The 24,607-nt window shown below is 25.1% G+C and overlaps 2 protein-coding genes across 3 annotated transcripts; both read right to left on the bottom strand.

The window, feature by feature from the left end:
• Positions 1 to 4,845: 4,845 nt before the first annotated feature.
• On the bottom strand, positions 4,846 to 8,840 carry LOC126551599 (DDB1- and CUL4-associated factor 12 homolog). 2 transcript variants are annotated; one of them, XM_050205493.1, is made up of 7 exons: positions 8,487 to 8,840; positions 8,002 to 8,407; positions 6,795 to 6,989; positions 6,438 to 6,734; positions 5,976 to 6,135; positions 5,168 to 5,319; positions 4,846 to 5,109 (listed from the first exon to the last, which is right to left on the bottom strand). In XM_050205493.1, the coding sequence occupies exons 2-7, from the start codon at positions 8,404 to 8,406 to the stop codon at positions 4,948 to 4,950; spliced, it is 1,371 nt and encodes a 456-aa protein (XP_050061450.1). In that variant the 5' UTR covers position 8,407; positions 8,487 to 8,840; the 3' UTR covers positions 4,846 to 4,947. The 2 variants fall into 2 exon arrangements, with proteins under 2 accessions (XP_050061450.1, XP_050061449.1); XM_050205492.1 differs by having other exon boundaries at positions 8,513 to 8,840.
• Positions 8,841 to 13,018: 4,178 nt separating this feature from the next.
• On the bottom strand, positions 13,019 to 16,806 carry LOC114126730 (DDB1- and CUL4-associated factor 12 homolog). Its single transcript, XM_027990735.2, has 7 exons — positions 16,668 to 16,806; positions 16,157 to 16,562; positions 14,891 to 15,085; positions 14,531 to 14,827; positions 14,058 to 14,217; positions 13,254 to 13,405; positions 13,019 to 13,195 (listed from the first exon to the last, which is right to left on the bottom strand). Exons 2-7 carry the CDS (start codon positions 16,559 to 16,561, stop codon positions 13,034 to 13,036), a joined length of 1,371 nt encoding a protein of 456 aa, XP_027846536.2. The 5' UTR covers position 16,562; positions 16,668 to 16,806; the 3' UTR covers positions 13,019 to 13,033.
• Between the last annotated feature and the right edge of the window lie 7,801 nt (positions 16,807 to 24,607).

The raw sequence follows: 24,607 nt of genomic DNA, 5'->3' as shown, positions 1-24,607 counted from the left end.
TTATACACTTTAAAAATTCGTATAATCATGTTGTACATGTAAAATAAGGACAGGTATCACCAATGGATACTACATGCATCTGGATAGCCAAGGACTAGGGTTGTGCATTTCCAGATATATATTTAGTGAAAAAAAATACATACATTTGAAAGAGGCAAAAATGAGCAGGATAAAAAGAAAAACTTTGTACGATCTACAAATTGAATTGTAGAACTAACCGTATCACAATATTATACGAAAAACAAAATACTAATTGTGTATTCAAAACTCGTACACTAAACGAATAATGAACACTGAACACTACTTAAATTTGTTTTTATTTTCATTGTTTATGTAAAAGTAAATACTGTATTCTGTGTTTGTCAATTCTCGTTCTAAAAAAAGAATGATCTAATAAATATCATAAAAAGCAAGTTTATTACTTTAATAATTATATGCTTACAGATATACTTACTATATAATCCCTTAACCCCCCGTGTCTACGGCCCTATGAATACACTAAGACTAGGTATATCATTATATAATAATTAATAGCAAATGTATATAAATATAATATATTAATATACTAAAAATCTACATTAGTAGAAATTACAAACCAACTAGCGCAATTTACAATTATTACAAACAGTAGGATATTTTGATTCTCAACAATGATAATAGGTATATTGATAAATATTATAATATTTAACAATTATTTTATGGAGGTAGTGCGTTTAGAATTTACTGAGCATTTAATTATAATTTATAAGCATCAAAATTAATAGGTATTTAATATAAGTTATTTTGAAAACAATTTATTAAAATATGGATTGCGTGTAAAGAGATCTCATAAATAGATGTCATAATTACACATATATTTTTATACCATATAGTCATAAATATAATTATATTCATATAATCATAATCATGTAAATTATAAATATGTATTATGTCAATGAGTACCTATTAATTATTTTAATGCTAAAATTATTTTATTTTTAAGGCATTAAATTTCGATGAAAAATTTCACTTTAATTAGTAGCTGTTAATTATCTTAATACACTTATAGGTTTAGAATGGATATTATTAATTTATTATATTATTATAGTATATACAGTGCCGGCGGCAAATTTTTTTGGAATTTTTGGGGCGGCATATTATAGATAATTCAGTAATTGGCATAGGGCAGCGAAAAATCTAACGCCGGCACTGTATATATATATTATATACATATATTATATTATATATATGGATATGTATGGTAAATGATTAGCGCCTAGACACATCGCTGTATTCATTTTTTATGTATACCACTGTACTTATATACGAATAGCATACAAATAATAATGTACATTTCATTTTTCTCAAAATTGTATATTATGCCATCTGTTTTAATATTATAAACAATAAGCTTAAGTGATAATATAAATATATACCTAATATTATATGTGATGTGAGTTTTATTTATATTTGTATGTAAATATGTAGGTATACTGTGACAGTGTACACCGTATTAAATATGCAACCTATTTATATAATACTCAAGTCGTTTATTTTTATTATAGGTACTATTTTATTATTGTCAATGGACAATATAAAATGTGTTTTTATTATTTGAATTTCACATCGACGTATTAAAGCAACCACCACTCCCAATAATTTAATTAGTTAAAACGGTTAATAAAAACACTGCAGTGTGTTTTTTTAATATAGTATCTATTATAATTAAACTTACAAGAACACCGTGTATGTAATTTATAAACATTTGTAAACTAATAAATAATAATAAATTAACCATGATAGTGTCACATACACAGTATATTAATTTTTTAATTTGGCATCGATAGATAAAGGTAGGTATCTTTTCGAAATTTAAAAATTATTAATTTATTACTAAATTACTAAATAACTAAACAATTGAGTATGAATATTTTTTTCATATTTCTAATTATTATCCTGATATTATGTCGAGACAAACGACAAAAACTAATACGTTTTCGACAATATTTTCATATAATAATACAAACATTGCATAGTTTAAGGAGAAAAATATAGGCAAATTATCGATTTTTTAATTCTAATGAATAGACAGTATGCAAACACGGGTTAAAATATATTTTAAATCGTGTATATTACAGTATTGTAGTATAATCTGAACATTTTATCGCCGATATGAATGGTTTACTTTTTAATTTGTGCATAAACATAACCACACGTAAGCACATATTAATAGCATATACACAATACGTGAATACACCTTTATTATGTTCATTATTGAATTATTTACTATTTCACTACGTCATCTACGCCATCTACGGACTTGTAAATACGCATCAATAGTCCATCTGGCATATATCTGTGTATTATAATTTATACATATTTTAAACATATTATACACCTATAATCTATATAACAATAAATCATGATTTATATATAGGTAACTTGGGTATATTAACATAAATATAAACCAACAGCATACCTGTTGTAAGTGCATGTATGATATTGTATTGTAACACACGAACACCTGACACGCAACAATGTATACAACTACAGTAGGTACATGAAAGTAACTACTTATATTATTATTGAAAATTTATTATTATGTATAATAAATAGTAGGTATTTTACTGCTATGATCGTATAATAATACGATCAGATCGCAAACACCTTTGAACACACAATTTACAGAGTATTTATTAAATGCATACATTGTAATTATATACCTATTTAATATTACATCATAAATGAAACTTACCTACTTATGATAATAATATATTATTAAAAATTCAAAAATCTTACTATTAATCTTAATTATGTCACTTATGTGTGGAAATACACAATTTTAATTTTTATTTTGTTAATAAAAAACTTAGTTTTCATCTCAAACTTTCTGATTCAAATCTGACAATTTTGAAAGTATAACCATTTGATTCAGAATTGAATTTGACAAATATATGGCAATTATATGTTGTACTAAATAAAATGTTAGATATAACCACATAAAATAGTGTTGAACCTCAATGTCCATTTATATTAAAAAACTTAATTGATGAACATCATCAATCATAATGTACAAAATTGTTAAAAACAAAGTAAAGCGTAAGCACCACATATCTCCTACACTTTATTTTTGAAAATCCAACTCAAAGTTGCTTATCAAATATTAATTTTGATCCATCAGCCCTATATAAGATTGATGAAACCATTTTCATTTCTGAGAAGGCACTAAGAAATATTTCTAGTGTTTTATAATGATGTTAGTGGTTATAGTGGTTATACATTTGTTTTATAAGTAAATAAAAAACGAATTAGTTATTCCATTAGTATTAAATGTGCAGTTATATCTAAAAATGAAGTAACTAATTTACCTGTGTGGCTATGTACGGATTTATAAAGAATATTTATGTTTTACCAGGCATGATTACTGTACTTATTCCCTCTTTATTTTACGCTAATTGATTTTGACGACCAATATTGATTATATATTTTAAACAACATCAAAGAAATTGTAAAAATTAAAATAACTGAATTATCATATTATTAAAAATCTACTTATTATCATATTCAGGTATTACATGCTTGCGATTGCCGCCACACGTGGTATCGTCAGTTAGGTTTCTGGTAGATATACTAGAAACGACGACTGGACGCGTCGTTGTGTCGTCAAATTTCAATGGGATTCAAATGCTTGTAAGTTAAGGAAATATAGTTACATTTTTTCAAGCTCATAAATTAATAGTTTTTGAATTACAACAAAATAACAAAAATCATTAATTTAAACATAAATAAAATTTGAAGCTAATTTTAAATGATAATTATAATAGTTAATGTTTGCAAATTAATAACTAACATTTAATTAAATACAAATTTGACATTAACATTTATTATCATGATTTAAGATAGTTTTACAAGAGAATCCAAGAAGATAAAGACCCTGGGAATACTCTAGCTGCATAGGAAGTATTACTTCTACAGAAAAACATCAGACTTTCCCCAGGATTCTAAGATGTACCTTAGTACATTGTCATGTACTATGACAAATCTAATATGAAATGAGACAGATAATTAGATTTCAAAAGCTCTAAAAAAATAAAATAAATATAATTTAATTGTCATGTTTTTAATTTATAAGTTGATTTCAATATTTTATTTATAAATAGTAAAAAATTAAAAATTGATTGATTGCAATTTTAATTATTCAATAATGAAGAAAAAATAAATCATAAAATATTCTTAAGTAATTTATTATAAAATATATAAATTATTTTAACATGAAAATTGTGTTACTATGTTTCTTATAAATTAAATTATTAAATCTACACATGTGAAGTTACAGCACTTGAATCATTGATTGGTGGAAAATAAAAAGATTATATCTGGTGGTGAAGATCAGCTTCTACTCTATCATCTTTGACTTGTCGTCAAATAATTTTTAATTTCATACATTTGGCGTTAGATGATATAAAAATTGATTCAATATTAAATTAATAATAGTAATTATATATTACCTATGTATATAAAATCAATATTTACTTAATTATTTTAACACATAAATGACCCCCACATTCAATAAAAAAATATAGTAGTTTATTATTTTAATACAAGAAGAATTAATGTTCATTTAACTAGAGTATTCAATTGCTATACATTAATAATTATTTTTACATAAATTGTGAAGATGTTTTTTACATTAAAATCAATAGATAAAAACACCCATTCCAGCCAAGTATAGTCTTAGTTCTTACTCCTATGTTCAAACCTCAAAATCAAATAAGATAAAATATTAATTATAACGAAGCACAATTAATTTGCTTGTAAAATTATATAGTACAATATTTTGCGAAAAGTTTTTAATTACTCAAGGAATGCCACTCAGAAAATACTGATATTTTATTAATTGAAGGTAAAAACAGAGTATACAGTATAAGAATACTTTAAATAATGTTTAAACAGTAAATTGAAATAATATTATTGCCATAAACCTGCATAATTGCCACATAAATTGGTTGATAACGGTCCACCTGCAGAAAATAATCTTGTTCCTGAATAATCATAGCAATGTGTATAAATTGCTGGTGTATATTTGGCTTGTTGAAATCCTTGTTCCTCCATTAAATCTTCATCAGGGCACTGAAAACAAAGTTCTTAAATATCAAATTACATATGAATTAAAGATAATGATACTTACAACATAACCTTTGCTTGTATTTAAAACAACTGATTTAGTGGAATTAATACTGGATTCTAAGTACTTTCCTGCCCGTATATCATAGAACATTATAACACCAACGCCTGTTCCAATTGTAATTACATTATCTTGGAAACTTAAAGACCTAATTCCTGTAACATAACAGAAATTAAATCAACAAAGGTTTGTATGAATTATATTCTTATAAATATTTCATAATTCTAATAAACATAATTGAAGTTGTATTATCGTCTGTCATATGGTAAATGGTCTACTTGTAAATTTACGAATATAATATTGCGATCTACCCCAAATAAATGAATGAAAAATTATATCTTACAATATATTATTATTTTAAATAATTTAAAATATATATTAATTAAAAAAATGTGTGGTTGATTCATCACTTCTTAGAATTAAATAACATTCTCAAACTTTTAGTGTATGATTCCAAAATTTTTGAAAATGTCGAAGTATTGTTATCGTAAGTCATATAGTATAAGACCATAGAGATTAAGTGTTCACCAAAGAAAAAGATTAAACTGTATATATCAAAGATAAACTTAGGCCTGTGTAAAAATCAGCCGGTTGCAAAATATGTCAGAATTTATCCATTTTGTTGGGTGATACTACTCTGTACCTTTCTATCCTGTAATTTCCTACTGTTTAAATCTAATATAAAAATCACTTATTAAACAAACAAATATATAAATATATAAATAAATTTTTCATTTTAAAAATGTATTAGAAAATTATGTTGTTAGAAGAAAATTTAGTATTAGCCAAGGAAGTACTAAAATATACAAACCACATCCACTATATCTAGCAGGGATTTTTTTCATAATATGCAGAGTTTTTGAATCAAGTAATAGTGTATATGTATGACATCCAACAGCATATAAACTACTATCATTTTTCATTGCAATGCAAACATTGTCCTGACAAGATGGCAATCTTATTGAAAACTTCTGTTATGCAAAATAAGATATAAATAATAAATTAAAAAATACAAAATTGTATAAATGGATTAATGAAGATTTTATTTTCAATCTTAAATGTAAGTTAATTTTTAAATGACAAAATACAGTGTACCAGGACTATTTAATAAAGATAGTAACATTTGTAATGGAACTTTGTTAAATAGCCGTGTTACACCTCATATACATTTGAATTACTATACTACCTACTAAATTAAGTAATCAATATATTTAATTTTAATGAAGAAGTGTTTTTTAAAAAAAAAAATAATAATAAATAAAATTGCAATTACTTGTCTAAAACGTTCAACATCCCAAACATGAACATATCCATTTAGTGACGATGTAATCATTTCTTTTAGATTTTTATTAAATGTGATTGCTCGAACTTTTAGTGCTGTTTTGCATGTTCTTATAACTGCAGGGTTTAGAAATTGAGTAATTGGTTGTCTAAGGTCACCGTCAGAATCATACTTTTCTTGATATTTATCTTGAACTTGCCATAATGCAAGTTTGGTATCTCGTGATCCACTAACAAAAAACTCATCATCCAACCATTCAATGTCGAATATCCTATCTGCATGAGCACCCTAATAAAATAAAAATATAAATAATAGTTGCATATTTTTTTTTTTTTTTATATTGTTTACCTCGCCTAAAGCAACTGGATCTAATGTTGGCAATCTATATACAGCTATTTCATTAGAGTTATATGCTCCTGTAGCCAATAATGTTCTGGATGGATTAATTTTTAATGAATGTATACCACTTTGTTGATCAGCTGCATGTCCTTTTATCGATGGTATTTGATCCAGTTCGTGTGATTTTACATCATAAACCATTAACTAATTATAAAGGTAAAATAAATGTATATTGATTATTAAATAAGATATAATAGGTCGATGATTGAAATATAATACACATAATTATATTTTGTGTATAATTTATGTATAGTCAATAAAATTAAAATATTATTTATTTGAGTACAAAATATTAAAGGCCCTTATTTATCATTTTTATCAATTATGATCAAATTATAAAATTAATTATTGAAGAATCTAGCTTGTTATCTGTAACCTATCTGTGCACATGAACATTTTGTAACCGTACTACATAATATACCTATCAGCAGGGTTAAAATGTATTTTAACCAAGTGGTTTTGTTTAAAACATTTTATAATTAAATGGTTGGGAAAAAAGTTAAAAAAATTGCATCATAATTTCATTATGAAGTATTCATTTTGTATGTAGATCATTGATCATAGTACATAAAACCATGATATAGATATTTTAAAAATGATGTTACTTTATAATGAACCTATATATTATACTTGAAAAACAAAGTATTGTTATAAATTATTGTTTTTTTTTCTATAATTAAAACTATTAATTAACACTAATAAAACACATTTTAATTTTTAAGCGAATAAAATGTTTATTTGTATTGTTCATAAAAGAATTAATAGTTGATTTTATTTAATACTCTCATATATTATAAATATTACCAATAAGTAATAAAGATATTATTAGTATAACTATTACTTTTGATGGTATATCGATTATATCTTGTGTATTCACAAAAGTCCGGGTATGGCAATAATAGATCTGTACCTTTTATAATTTAAATTTTTAAAAGTTCAATAAATCAATAAAAAATCTATTATTGTAATTATTTTTCATAAATTAATACTGAACAGTTAAGTATCAATGTACAAATGCATAAACCTAAAAGTAATTATTTCTATTTTTTAATTCATTAATTTTAAGAATATAATTTCTAAAAGGCTAAAATTAAAAAATTTTTATTGAAGTATAGAAGAAATTTTAGAATTATAACAATACAATAGGTATGCTTACTTTATTACATTTTGTACCAAAAACAATTTTTGTACCGTTAAGCCATTGTGAACAAAACACTTTATCCATGGTTTTTAACGATATAGACCGTTCTTTGACTAAGTTATGTGTGAGTAAATGCCTTGTACCATAATTTTGGTTTACTGAACGATACTCTCGCATTCCATATTCTCGATTTCTTACATAATCTACAATGTTATATGAAGAGTTTAACACAGTAAACAATGGCACTGTACTCTCTTCTTCTGAGTCTGAGTCTTCATAGAAAACAAGGTCTTCTGGTTTATCTGATATTCTGTTCCGTTCCATTCTAGTCGTACGTATTAAATTACGTTCATCCAGTCGAGATTGGTATGCACAAGGTGGCAGTGAACCAAAGACTGGAACTCGTCTTGTTTGTGCCATCCTAAAACAAAAATAATACCGAACATCGGAACATACATTTCATGTTTAAAAAATACGTATAAAAGGAATCAAAATAATACCAATGTATAACATAAATAGTATTTACTTTACGTCCAGGATATAGTTAAGGGTATAGTTAACGCTAGTTAAGATATCGATACGTCAAAAATCATTCAGAACAGGGAATGTTAAATACAACAAGAGAAATTTATACGTAAGAAATATTTTAACAAAATTAGTTATTTTAAAAGAATAAATTTATGAATAATTAAAAATAACCGCTTAATGTGGGCACGTTTGAGCGAGTCCTGTTTTATTTTACGCGTATTGGTTAAGTTGTATATTTTAAATAACACTAAAGAAATTGTAAAAATTGAAAAACTGAATTATGATAGGTAATATTTAAAATTTACTTGTTATCATATTCAGGTATTATCAGCTTACCGGCTCCCGCCACACGTGGTATGGGACGCGCTTTACGAGTGCGGTATCGTCGGTATTCGTTTGGGTTACTAGAAACGACGACCTGACGATCTGGACGCGTCGTAGCGTCGTCTTCATTAATTTACAGTGTAAACACTTCAAACACGTTGTCCGTGACTCCGTTCGAGTCTGTTAAGTGTGTCGTTTGTCTCCATTTTTTTTTCTCTTAAGTATCCGCGTTCGTCAATAATTATTAGCCGTCATTCAGAGATCTGATCGTTCGAGGACTTTGATATAGTCATTGACTAACTGCATCGGAATAGTTTTGTTTAAGTACGTATTTGTCACAAGTTGAAGGTCTATAAGACGTGCTAAATTGTACAATTTTGAATATAATATATAAAAAATATTAGTATTTAATCAAACATTTTAAATATATTTTTGTTTAATAACAATTTCATTACTTATAAACGTTTATGTATGTCACAAAAAAAAAAAAAACGCTAAAAGAACAAATATTTTTTAGATACGATGGGTTACAACTTACAGAGAATGGGAGAGCAATACCCTTGGTCACCACAGTGGCATTGTCTTTATGATAAAGAATTTAATGGTAATTGTGTACAATTATCTACCATCCCAACACAATCAAGCAATGTATTATTTTCGGAAAAGACTGCCGGGAAGGACGCAACTCAAATGAGCTATTTTGGCATTTTGATGGTATTAATATTCTGGACAAAATGTTACAATTCAAAACGATTGGTAGACTACAAAATAATGTGACCTGCTGTTAAATCAAGAAATACTAACAGGTTTTATTTTACATGATCAATTTAATTGCAGAAAACTTTTTTCAATAATAGATGGGAGGTAAAAATATTATATTATACAATATACTTTTTGATAAAAAATATATTAGTTTATGAAATTAATATAATCATTGCATTTATTAAATTTTTTATACGCTTCCACCTCAAAATAATAATTTTATTTACATAGTAATTTTACATTAATAAATAAATCAATATATGTCATGTGCAAAATAAAAACTTTTTTGGTATAATAAACATTTTTGTTTTTTTTTTTTCTAATTTCGATTTTTAAGACTAACTGCTTGATGTGCAGGGAAAGCGGGGCTGATCCTAACTTGTTCACATTAAGCGGTATCCTCTGTATATAATATATATTCTGCTTTGGAAATTAAAAATGTATACTGCTGTAAAGGTAGTGAAATTAAAAAAGTTCAATAGAATAATACAAACATGATAACAATAAAAATTAAAATATCCAATTTTATTAAAAATTGTTATTATAAATAAATTTATAGTTCACTAGTATTAATAGATACTATCTAGGTACCTAGGTACCTAGATACTATCTAGGTACCTAGGTACCTAATAAAATCTATTTCTAAAAATGTTAATATTTTTGGAAATTATGAGTATTTAGGTATTAGTTATAAATATAATAATATTTACAATTTAACCTAACCTTCATTATGTACAAAATGGTAACTTATATATATGAGTAGGGCATAACTAACAATTCTTATATTATCACACCATAAATGCCACCTCTTGGCTCTCACATTAAATTATAGATGACACTAAAATTTTAAAATTTTGATGTGGTATAGGGACAGCCATACTATACAATTTTATTAATTTTTAAATTTCTTTTAAAAAATTTTATTCAATAAGTTTTATTATAATTACTCTACATTTAGAACAGATTGTAATGGTAATAAATTCAAATTTATCAGATGAAAGCTGAATCTTTTATTAGCAAAATGTAAATAGATAATGTATATTTACTAACATATTGGCGACTATAAATAAAAGTTTATTTTTTAAAAAATTCTTATAAACGTTTTATTCTATAAGTTATATATTATTCACTCTACATTTAAAGCTTATTGTAATGGTTTGAGTTTCAAATGTTGTAAATTAAAATTGAGTTTTTTATTAGCAAAATTAAAAAGGATGTTGTAGGTTTACATACTTATTAACAATTTTAGATAAGAATTTATTTTTTTTTTTAATTCTAATAAATGTTTTATTCAATAAGTTATATTATAGTTACTCTACACTTAGACTGGATTGTAATGGTAACGAATTCAAATTTCTGAGATGAAAGCTGAGTTTTTTATTAGGAAAATGTAAATAGATAATGTATATTTACTAACATATTGACGACTATAAATAAAAGTTTATTTTTTAAAAAATTCTTATAAACGTTTTATTTTATAAGTTATATATTATTCACTCTACATTTAAAGCTTATTGTAATGGTTAAAATAAATGTGAAGTTACAGCACTTGAAACATTGATTGGTGCAAAATTCATTCCTTATATTTTAATTTTTATACAAAAAATAATTTATATCCTATATATCACATTTTATGTATATGTATATGAATATTATATATAATTGGATTCATTTCATAACATAATTATAACAAATGAATTAATAATACTTACATTTTATAATGAAAATGTATATCCTTTATATATAAATACAATAAGTAATTAAATAATTTTAAATAATATAATTTAAAAAAATTTTATTTGAATTAATATTTGTATACATAATAAATAATTATCATTATAATATATTTTTTTCAACAAATAAAAACTAAGAATTGGAATTTATATTTTATGTGTTTTCATTATTTACAAACAGATGGTTAACTTCTTATACTATTGAATTTTGGAAATTTACTAATGCATTAAAAGGCATTAAGTCTGAAAGTAGGAAGCCTTTATCAGCTTAAAAATATTTAATACTCCACAGTTTTTATCAGAAGTGGACCCAGAATACAATTTACTAGCATAAATAATAACACTATTAGGAACCATTCCAATAAGTAATTTCAACTTATTTTTATTCTTTTTTAAATAATGTTAGCTTTTGATCTAAAGTAATTTGGGAATATGCGTGAAAACTCAGTACAATCTAATAATATTCTTCAATTTTGAAAATTATTGAATCATTCTGGCAAGAAATGTTGGTTCTTATTTTGTGAAGGTATTCATCAAGTTAATAAACAAAATTTCACGAAGAGCACTTATTAATGTTCAGATAATATTACCAACTGTCAATTCACTAGTGTTAAATCTAAATGCTAAGTCTGGATAAGTTAAATTCAATCTTAGTTTTATAAAAATCATAAGGGTTTGGATTTTAAACAGAATTTTCAATTTTCCAATCATAATAATATTTAAAAGAAAGTTTTGAACAGAAATCAACAATTATATCAAACATAGATTTACTAATCCCACAACAAACTCAAATAATTTGTTATCCGATTCAGGAGAGTGGTAACTAAAATGGTTATTTTTTTGAAACAATTTTCCTTTTTTTAAATCTTCAATTTTTTTATGAAGTAAATGCTTTTCAACTTAATTACTTTTACTTGTTGTATTTAGTTTCAGTAGCTGTACTATTTTAAATAATAATTAAACTTTTGTTTTCCTGTAAAAATGATTCACTGTCTACCTTTTTATGCCTTATTATAATAATAGAAAAAATACATTCTTGATTTTAAAAATTGCATTTTTAGAGTAGTAACTGATTTTAACATGATATGATATTTATTACATTTCAATAAGATATTAATAATTCTTTTGGTTATAACTGATGTAACAATATTCCTTATATGTTAGTGAATATACATTATCCATTTACATTGTGCTAGTAAAAAACTCAGTTTTCATATACAACATATGAAACTTAAACAATTACAATAAGCTTTAAATGTAGATTGATTAATATATACTTATAGAATAAAACATTTATTAAAAAAAAAATAATCGTTTTTATATAATTGTTAACATGTTAGTAAATATACATTATCCATTTACATTTTACTAATAAAAACCTCAGTTTTCATATACAACATTTGAAACTTAAACAATTACAATAAGCTTTAAATGTAGATTGATTAATATATAACTTATAGAATAAAACATTTATAAGAATTTTTTAAAAAATCAACTTTTATTAATAATCAGAAAAATGTTAGTAAACATACATTATCCATTTACATTTTGCTAAAAAAAATTCAGCTTTCATCTCATACATTCAAATAAACAAGGAATGTCACTCACAAAATACTGATATTTTATTCATTGTAGGTAAAAATAGTGTAAATAGTATAAGAATACTATAAATAATATTTAAACAATAAATTGTAATAATATTATTGCCATAAGCCTGCATAATTGCCTATTAAATCAGTTTGTAACGGTCCACCTGCAGAAAATAATCTTGTTCCCGAATAATCATAGCAATGTGTATAAATTGCTGGTCTATATTTGGCTTGTTGAAATCCTTGGTCCTCCATTAATTCTTCATCAGGGCACTGAAAATAAAGTTATGAAGTATCAAATTATATATAAATTATAAATAATGATACTTACAACATAACCTCTGCTTGTATTTAAAACAACTGATCTACTGGAATTAACATTGGATTCTAAGTACTTTTCTGCCCGTATATCATAGAACATTATAACACCAACGCCTGTCCCAATTGTAATTACATTATCTTGGAAACTTAAAGACCTAATTCCTGTAACATAACAGAAATTAAATCAACAAAGGTTTGTATGAATTATATTCTTATAAATATTTCATAATTCTAATAAACATAATTGAAGTTGTATTATCGGCTGTCATATAGTAAATGGTCTACTATTGCGGTCTACCTCAAATAAATGAATGAAAAATTATATCATACAATATATTATTATTTTAAATAATTTAAAATATATATTAATTAAAAAAATGTGTGGTTGATTCGTCACTACTTATAATTAAATAAAATTCTCAAACTTTTAATGTATGATTCCAAAATTTTAGAAAATGTCGAAGTATTGTTATCGTAAGTCATAAAGTATAAGACCATAGAGATTAAGTGTTCACCAAAGAAAAAGATTAAACTGTATATATCAAAGATAAACTTAGGCCTGTGTAAAAATCAGCCGGTTGCAAAATATGTCAGAATTTATCCATTTTGTTGGGTGATACCACTCTGTACCTTCCTATCCTGTACTTTTCCACTGTTTAAATCTAATATAAAAATCACTTATTGAACAAACAAATATATAGATTGTAATTATGTTTTTTAATAAAATAAATTTTTCATTTTAAAAATGTATTAGAAAATTATGTTGTTAGAGGAAAATTTAGTATTAGCCAAGGAAGTACTAAAATATACAAACCACATCCACTGTATCTAGCAGGGATTTTTTTCATAGTATGTAGAGTTTTTGAATCAAGTAATAGTGTATATGAACGACATCCAACGGCATATAAACTACTATCATTTTTCATTGCAATGCAAACATTGTCCTGACAAGATGGCAATCTTCTTGAAAACCTCTGTTATGCAAAATAAGATATAAATAATAAATTTAAAAGTACAAAATTGTATGAATGGATTAATGAACATTTTATTTTCAATCTTAAATGTAAGTTAATTTTTAAATGACAAAATACAGTGTATCAGGACTATTTAATAAAGATAGTAACATTTGTAATGGAACTTTGTTAAATAGCCGTGTTACACCTCATATACATTTGGATTACTACACTACCTACTAAATTAAGTAATCAATATATTTTTAGAATATATTTAATGTTAATGAAGAAGTTGTTTTTTTAAAAAAAAAATAATAAATAAAATTGCAATTACTTGTCTAAACCATTCAACATCCCAAACATGAACATATCCATTTAGTGACAATGTAACCATTTCTTTTAGATTCTTATTAAATGTGATTGCTCGAACTTTTTGTGCTGTTTTGCAGGTTCTTATAACTGCAGGGTTTAGAAATTGAGTAATTGGTTGAATAAGGTCACCTTCAGAATCATACTTTTCTTGATATTTATCTTGAACTTGCCATAATGCAAGTTTGGTATCTCGTGATCCACTGACTAAAAACTCATCATCCAACCATTCAATGTCGAATATCGAATCTGCATGAGCACCCTAATAAAATAAAAATATAAATAATAGTTGCATATATTTTTTTTTTTTTTATATATTGTTTACTTCGCCTAAAGCAACTGGATCTAATGTTGGCAATCTATATACAGCTATTTCATTAGAGTTATATGCTCCTGTAGCCAATAATGTTCTGGATGGATTAATTTTTAATGAATGTATACCACTTTGTTGATCAGCTGCATGTCCTTTTATCGATGGTATTTGATCCAGTTCGTATGATTTTACATTATAAACCATTAACTAATTATAATAGTAAAATAAATGTATATTAATTATTAAATAAAATATAATAGGTCGATGACTGATAAATAATACACATAATTATATTTTGTGTATAATTTATGTATAGTCAATAAAATTAAAATATTATTTATTTGAGTACAAAATATTAAAGGCCCTTATTTATCATTTTTATCAATTATGATCAAATTATAAAATTAATTATTGAAGAATCTGGCTTGTTATCTATAACCTATCTGTGCACATGAACATTTTATAACCGTGCCATTCTGTTATAAATTGTCCAATAATAATAACACATAGTATACCTATCAGCAGGGTTGAAATGTATTTTAACCAAGTAGTTTTGATTAAAACATTTTGTAATTAAATGGTTGGGAAAAATGTTTAAAAAATTGCATCATAATTTCATTATGAAGTATTCATTTTGTATGTAGATCATAGTACATAAAACCATGATATAGATATTTTAAAAATGATGTTACTTTATAATGTACCTATATATTATACTTGAAAAACAAAGTATTGTTATAAATTATTGTTTTTTTTTTCTATAATTAAAACTATTAATTAACACTAATAAAAAACATTTTAATTTTTAAGCGAATAAAATGTTTGTTTTGTATTGTTTAAAAATAATTTTTTTTCCAACCCTGCCTATAAGTATTATAATTTATAGTTGTTTTTATTTAATACTCTCATATATTATAAATATTACCAATAAGTAATAAAGATATTATTAGTATAACTATTACTTATGATGGTATATCGATTATATCTTGTGTATTCACAAAAGTCCGGGTATGGCAATAATAGATCTGTACCTTTTATAATTTTAATTTTCAAAAGTTCAATAAATCAATAAAAAATCTGTTATTGTAATTATGTTTCATAAATTAATACTGAACAGTTAAGTATCAATGTACAAATACATAAACCTAAAAGTAATTATTACTATTTTTTAATCCATTAATTGTAAAAATATAATTTCTAAAAGGCTAAAATTAAAATAATTTTTATTGAAGTATAGAAGAAATTTTAGAATTATAACAATACAATAGGTATGCTTACTTTATTACATTTTGTACCAAAGACAATTTGTGTACTGTTAAGCCATTGTGAACAAAAAACTTTATTCATAGTTTTTAACGGTATGGACCGTTCTTTGAATAAGTTATGTGTGAGTAAATGCCTTGTACCATAATTTTGGTTTACTGAACGATACTCTCGCATTCCATATTCTCGATTTCTTACATAATCTACAAAGTTATATGAAGAGTTTAGCACTGTTAATAATGGCATTGTACTCTCTTCTTCTTCGTCTGGTTCTTCATAGAGAACAAAGCCTTCTGGTTTATCTGATATTCTGTTCCGTTCCATCCTATTCATACGTATTAAATTACGTTCCTCCAGTCGAGATTGGTATGCACAAGGTGGCCGTGAACCAAAGACTGGCACTCGTCTTGTTTGTGCCATCCTAAAACAAAAATGATACCGAACATCGGAACATACATTTCGTGTTTAAAAAATACGTATAAAAGAAATCAAAATAATACTAATGCATAACATAAATAGTATTTACTTTACGTCCAGGGTATGCTAGTTAAGGTATTGATACGTCAAAAATCATTCAGAACAGGGAATGTTAATTACAACAAGAGAAATTATGTAAGAAATATATTAACAAAATGAGTTATTATAAAAGAATAAAATTATGATTAATGAAAAAATATTTTTTAAATATTGCAAACAAAAAGATAAAATATTAGTATCATGATAAGGAGGTTAATTGTTGTCAATAAGTTGGTCAGTTTGACCAACATTGTACAACAATTTTTTAAATCGTCGCTTTACTACAACTTGAAATCAGCCATGGCTAAATAACTAGGTATAATCGCAACTTTGTGATACGCAGGTGTCATGGCCGCCACTGGCAGTGATAGATAAGACGTATACCGACCAACGTAGTACGGTGATAAAAATCACTGCCAGTTAAGATTTCTTTCCATGCCAAATCGTGAATAGTACGTGAAGAATAGTACGTGCGCAGCCCAGAACGCAAATGCGTCTTAATGACATCATACCTAGTTATTTAGCCATGATACAAACATTGTACAGAATAAAAAAATGTTAAACAAATCGTTTTCCTAGAAGGCTAGAACTCTTATGGAATTAATCTAGAAATATCAAGTACATGCTACATACCACATAAATATAATATTTTATACTAAACTAATTACTAAAACCAAGAAGATTATAAGTATATTTCAATATATTATAATATTAATATACTATATAGTCTATAGAATATTACTCAACTACCTATTCAAGATTTAATTATCGTATTACTTGGAAAATTTGTATAGAAATTAGAAATTTGAATAAAAATTACATATATTTCTTTATTTAGATCACTAAATTATATAGAAATAGGATCTATTACCTAATTTCCTGATTCTTTATTTTTGACGAACAATTCATTAAAATCCCACGAATATAATATAATAATTTATATTTGATACGCATAGTCTTTTAGGTCCATTTGTAAATACTAAATAGTACTCTGTGTACATAAATCAAATATAGGTTTATGGTTTATTAGTTATTATTTTTAAGACATATGCTTAATAAATGTATCATTCTATTATTTTGGAATGTCTAATGGTACTATACTGTATACGTCATACCTTGAAAATTGAATTATAGTGTCTTTGCCAAATGTCAAAAAAGGAACCAACTCAATATTTTCACCTTTTTTTTAATCATTCAATTAATTATTGATTTTATATTGCAGTTTTTATACATTTGAGTGCAATTATATGATTGTATTATGCAATTTTTACTTATATTTCATCGCCATTTTGAATTATTTTTGTATAATTAAATCCTATGTTTAGTTATAACTAGGAATCGGGTTTTAAAATTTAAGTACATATTTTCACGGTATGAATATGCTATAAATTCCGAGAAGTGATTAATTCGTTTTACAAGATTTTTGATGTAATGGGCAGTAATTGATGTCTTAGAAATCATGATAGATTCTTAACATTAGTCTCAAATCTACAATGCAATGCTCAGATATATTCTATCATTATTCTCATATTAAAATATTAAAAACCCAAAAAACCTCAGACTCCTCGACTTCGAATAGACCAATCAGTCTCCTCCCAACATCCAAGATAAACAATTTGGGACTAGATTATTTTGAGTTTTAATAACACTGTCAAGGTATGTATTATCAGCTATTATAATCGGTTTTCTGTTGCCGCCACAAACGGTTTAGAACGCTCACCGCGCGTGCGGATCATTGGCTGTTCGAGTCTGGTTGGTGTGTCTTTTTCTGTTTAATATCCGTGTTAGGTTAGGTTGAATATCACTCACGTTTCTCCAAGCTTTCTTCACTCGTTCATCAGCTTGTCACTTTATTACTCACTTATTACACCATTCAGAGAATATCATGTATGAATTAAACATTTTAAATGTGTTTTTGTTTAATAACGGTTTTATTAATTTTAAACGGTTTTATATGTCACTTGAAAAAATAACGCTAAAAGAACAATTTTTTTTTTAGATACGATGGGATTTTTACGAAAAATGGATGACCAATACCCTTGGTCACCACAGCGGCCAGCCTTTGGTCACCACAGCGGCCAGCGCCATAGTCTTTATGATAAAGAATTTAATGGTAATTATGTACAATTATCTACCAACCAAATACAATTAAGCAATGCATCATTTCTGGAAAAGACTGCCGAGAAGGACGCTACTCAGATGATTTAATTTGACTTCGGAGGTCAGCAGCTTGAAGAAACTTTAAAAAAAAATCATTATTTACTTTTCAATAACAAAGCCTACAATATAAAATATGTTGGTGGAACTAAATATTCCTGACAGAATGTTAAAATTTAAATCAATTGGTAAACTAAAAAATAATGTAAACTAACAGAATTTATTTTACATGATAAATTTAATTGAAGATAACTTTTTTTATTAATAAAATATTTTGTATTCTACCGCCTCAAAATAATAATTTCATTTATGTAGTAATTTTTCAGCTGCATTGTTCAAATAAGCAAAATAAATACTTTTTTTGATATTATATACATTTTTGTGTAATTGATCCAATTTCTGTTGTTATGTTCAAGTACTTAATGTGCGGGACAAACGGGGCTGGTTGCAACGTGCCCACATAGAGCGGGATCCTCTGTATGTATACATTTTCTGCTTTGGAAATTAAAAATGGTAATAGCAACATGCTAGGATGTGTGATTTTAAAAAGTTCATAAAAATAACTGATATTTGGTCGTTATTATCAATTAGCTCAAAATAAAACAGGACTGGCTTAAACGTGCCTACATTAAGCGGTATCCTCTGTATATATGTATATAAGTAAGACATAACTAATAATTGTTATATTCTCACACCATACATGCCATCTCTTGGCTCTCACATAAAATTATAGATGAATAGATGACACTAACCTGAAAAAAATGTGCTTAAAATAACGATATAAATGGTTATTATACACTAAAATTTTGAGATGGTATTATGACAGCCATATACCATAGGTTAAGTTACCATATTTTGAGTTCAGTTGATGCATTATGGTTTTTATAACTAAGGAATAGTTATATCAGTTATAACCAAGAAAATTATTAAAACCTACTTAAAATGTAATAAATATAATACTATTATAAGTCACTTATGTTATAGAATATAGATAATAGTACAATTATTTAATCTGGCTCAAGAAGAATGTAATTTTTACCATATTATTAATTTATTTCTATTATAAAATATAGGTGATGGTACTAATCTCTTTAATTGAATGTACCCAAAAGATATACAACTATTGTCTTTTAACATTATTTTTATTGATTTATTATTATATATGAAATGGTTAATTTTACTTAGGTATACCTTCAATTTCACCAAAGAAACATGCTAGTTTTGCATTAGTGAGTAAAGTTCATTCACTTATCTCTCTCTCTTAGGTAATTGTATTTTTATGGATGAATAAAAAAATAATAATAAAAAAAATACAGTTCTATCTACTCTTCCTTATTCAATATATTTTTACCCAAGATAATTAACTAATCATCAGAAATTCATTAAACACCAAAATCAAATCAATAATAATGAAATATCAGTCATAATCGATATATAGATAAATTGATAATATTGAATTTTCAGTAAGATATGATTCAGTCTGTACCTATATTGAATTATAAACTTGAAAGGTTGGTAATAGATGTATTAAATTTAATTTGAAGATGATTGACAAAAATGATTTTGGCTTTTTTTCAGAATATGTATATTCCAATAATTTATTCTAAAGATAATTAATTACAATATATTTATACTGCTATTTATTTTTGTTGTATGGCCTAAGTACTAAAGTATATTATAATAATATGTAGTGTCATAAAGTTTCAAATTTCTATGGGCTACAATTAATGTTTGTCAATGCTAATTAATAGTGATGGGCACTATCGAGTGAAAACTATCGAAAGTATCGAATCTATCGAACTATCGAAGAATCGATACTATCGCCTATCGAAATTTTTTTATCATCCGATATCATCAGACAGTGAACGCTTTTATTTAATTATTTAAATTATTAAATCATATACAGCATATTATAAAACCCTCGGTTTTTCCTAATCACAGTTACCATAAAATGTAACCTCATATACTTTCATTTTTTTTTACAATATCTAATAAAATTCCTAGAGAAATACATTGTTTTTATTAGATTTGTGGTAGCTCATGGTAAGTTTTAATTTTTAAAACAATATAATATTACTATACCCCTAAAGTAATTAAGTCCTTATTAAGTACTTATGTCCTTCCTATGTCTATAACATTTAAGAAACTAGAACATAACACCTTTTGGTTTTTACTTTTTACAAAATGCTAAATAGTTAATTGAGTTTTTAAAAATTTCTAATATTTTATTTAAATATTTTATCAATATTTAATATTACCCTACCTAGTTATTAGTTATAACTTTATTAGGTATTTTAAAATATAAGAACATTGTTAATGTTAATGGTCATTATGAAATAAAAACGGCCCTTTTGGTGAGGGGAAGGTTATGTGCGGAAACTGCAATAAATTAATGATGGACACTATCTATTATTTATTCGGTTGTGTTTATAAACTATCGATAGTCTAAACTAGTCAGTAGCGCCCATCACTTCTAATTAATTACTTATATTTAATTAAATAAACATTTGACATTTACATTTATTATCATGATTAAAGATAGTTTTACAAGAGAATCCAAGAAGATAAAGACCCTTAGAATACTTGAACTACATAGAAAGTATTATGTGTGCGGAAAAATGTCAGACTTCCTCCAGGATACTAAAGGTGTACCTTAGTACATTGTCATGTACTAAGACAAAACTAATATGAAATGAGACAGATTATTTGATCTTAAAGGCTGTAACAAAAATAAAAAATGATTTAATTGTCATGTCTATTAATTTATTAGTTGATTTCAATTCTTTATTTATAAATAGTAAAAAATTAAAAATTTATTAAATGCAAATTAAAGTTATCAATAATAAAGAAAAATTTAATTATAAAATATTCTCAAGTAATTTATAATATGTTTAATAAATTGTTTTAACTTCAACATACTGTTACTAGTGTTTCTTATAAATTAAATAATTAAATCTACACATGTGAAGTTACAGCACTTGAAACATTGATTGGTGGCAAAATTCATTCCTTATATTTTAACTTTTATACAAAAAATAATTTATATCCTATATATGAATATTATATATAATTGGATTCATTTCATAATATAATAAATAACCAAATAAAGTAACGAGAAATTTAGTAATAATTACTTCAAAAAAGTAACTCAAATAACTTATAAATTACTTACAATAAAATGTAATTAAATTACCATCAAGTTACTTACAAATTAATTTTGTTATATTAACTTGTAACTTAAGTTACTCCCCAACACTGGCCTTAAGTTATCAATCTCGAAATGTACAAAAATATTGCACTACCTACCAAAATGTAATACAAGAAAAGTAAATATTTTACATTTTTTAAAATGTGTGTCTTTGTTCTTTAATAAATGTTTATTTACGCGTGAAGATTTTTTTATGCACCATATTCCCAGCTAATTAAAATGTGATCTACTTGACCAATTATTAATACTCTAACCGAGAAAGAGATACGACTCCGACACAGCTTTAAATCATGACTTTTTTTGGAAAGATTCCATGCCAAGTGATTTATCTAAAGCCATGTCGCAAATCAAAAACCATTGTCATAAATATAGTATGCTTCAACGGCAACATTTTCACAACAATTAAATCGTCAAACAGACAAAACCAATAGCATCTATATTAACAACGGTGCTTCAACTTCTGGCTTTTACAATCGTATTTATTAAGAATAATATGGTGTATAGATGCATAATCCGATACCTAATTATATTACCTATTGCCTTATTTTTGTTACTGTATTTAAATAAATATGTGTTTCACATTAATGAAATGGTGGTTTTTAAATTTGTAAATATATTAAAAACCTCGAGACTGATTTTTGTAGAGCTTAATTTTTTATCTAAAAATTGTACATAAAATGTTAAATATTTATCCAATTTTTATTGATATGAAGTTAAATTATTATATGTTAAGGTATTATATATTTGTATTATATAATATATATATATATGTATTTAAAAATACTACGTGAGTTTTTTTTAATCATATCTATTTCGTAATGAATTAAGAACGATAGTGCAAAAAAAAATTGGGCAAATCATTATTTTGGAGGTTAAATCCTTCTGAAGTTTGCGATTTTACTTTTTTACGTATGAGCATAACTTTATTTTTACTCAAATGTCAGTTGTCACTCCAACGTTAGGTAAAGTGAATTTTTCAATTTTTTTTTTCTTATATAATGTTAATCAACGTTTTATAACTTGTAGTGATAATATACATTTGAATAAATAAATAGTTTTTAAATTATGACATTAAAATTAATAAATTTTTTATTGTTATTATTAATTTTAGGTACCTATTTGTTTATTAGGTATACAATACGACTTAACAATTAAAATATAATTATTATAAATGTTCATAAATATTCATGTTCACTAATCGTACTAGACACTAGTGTAAAAGTCATTGGTTTTGTCATCGTTTTTTATTAAATTATTCATCAAAAGCAAATCATAATATTCTTTGGCGTATTTAAAAACTTTTGTTAATATTTCATCCAATTTTGTTTTTATTTTTATCAACTTTCAAAAAATATAGCTCAGTAATATAACATTTATAATTTATAGCCTAAGCCCCTAAGGTATTAAATATAGGCGCTTAAGTAGGAACCTATTAATAAGATATACAATTTAATCGATGGCCAATTAAATATGTACATTATTCAGGTATAAATACTAGATAGGTATCGTAAAAACATTAAGCTTATAATAATATTAAATTAAGTAAATAGGTTATTTAATCGAGAATATTGGGTAGACAATTATAAATTGAATCGTAATTATGGTAATTCTCAATATTCTGTGATTGTATAATATATCTCCAGTGGTGATTTTACTTAAGTTTCAAAATAAAAAAACAGTGCTAACAATTGTATGACAAATATAGTAAAAAATATAATGGCTCTGATAGCCGTATTTTTCTATCGTATCTGTCTCATTGAAAAATGAAATATATATGTTTTTAAAAAAATGCCAAACTGCAATTATTATGCTTGTGGTTTTTTCTTAATTTTCTTAATAATAACTGGGGCTCGAATTTCAAATCATATGATCCTTTTTTATATTTGAGATAGAAATCGAATTTTTGTACATAAATTCGTTTCACGTCATTCTGATTCTAAATAAACCAATTTATTTTTGGTATTTTTCAATTATTTCAGCTGTGAATATTTTATATGTTATGCTATTGTAATAAAAAAATATATATAGTCTACAAAATACAGATTTATATTATATAGCCTGCATATAAGCTTACCTATACGGTAAGTATGTCAGCCTATAACATCGATATCGACCATTTCAAAATTTAAGATTTAAATTATTAATTTAAAATCTCTTGTATGAAGTATGCACCGATCACTTCAGTAGATGTAGAGAGTTCGTTTTCTGCGTGTAAAAATATTCTGTCTGACAATAGAGTTAGTTTCACTTCTGAAAATCTATGTAAATACATGGTAGTTAGGTAATTCTTTTTTCAGTTTAAATTAATATTTCAAAAATTTTTATTCATTTTTATAACTAGTTTATGTTAATTTTGGGCATGCTGTTTTTTGATTTTTTTTAAAAATAAATATGCTTCTTTATTGCTTTTTTAAATCAACCATGTGCTTTTTGAATAGTTTATTATGCTTTAAAATTCGAGCCTAAAATCTTATTTTTTTTCTTGTGGTACCAAGATTTAATAAGGTTTTTTTTTTTTAGTATTTTTTAAATCAAACTAACTTAACCATTTCATAGCAGGTAGGTACCTAAGTGAAAACTTTAAT

This window comes from Aphis gossypii, chromosome X (genome assembly GCF_020184175.1).
Source record: "Aphis gossypii isolate Hap1 chromosome X, ASM2018417v2, whole genome shotgun sequence".
Classification (NCBI taxonomy): Eukaryota; Metazoa; Arthropoda; class Insecta; order Hemiptera; family Aphididae; genus Aphis; species Aphis gossypii.
The sequence above is the reverse complement of the archived record's forward strand: the minus strand, read 5'-3'. Positions and strand labels throughout refer to the sequence as shown.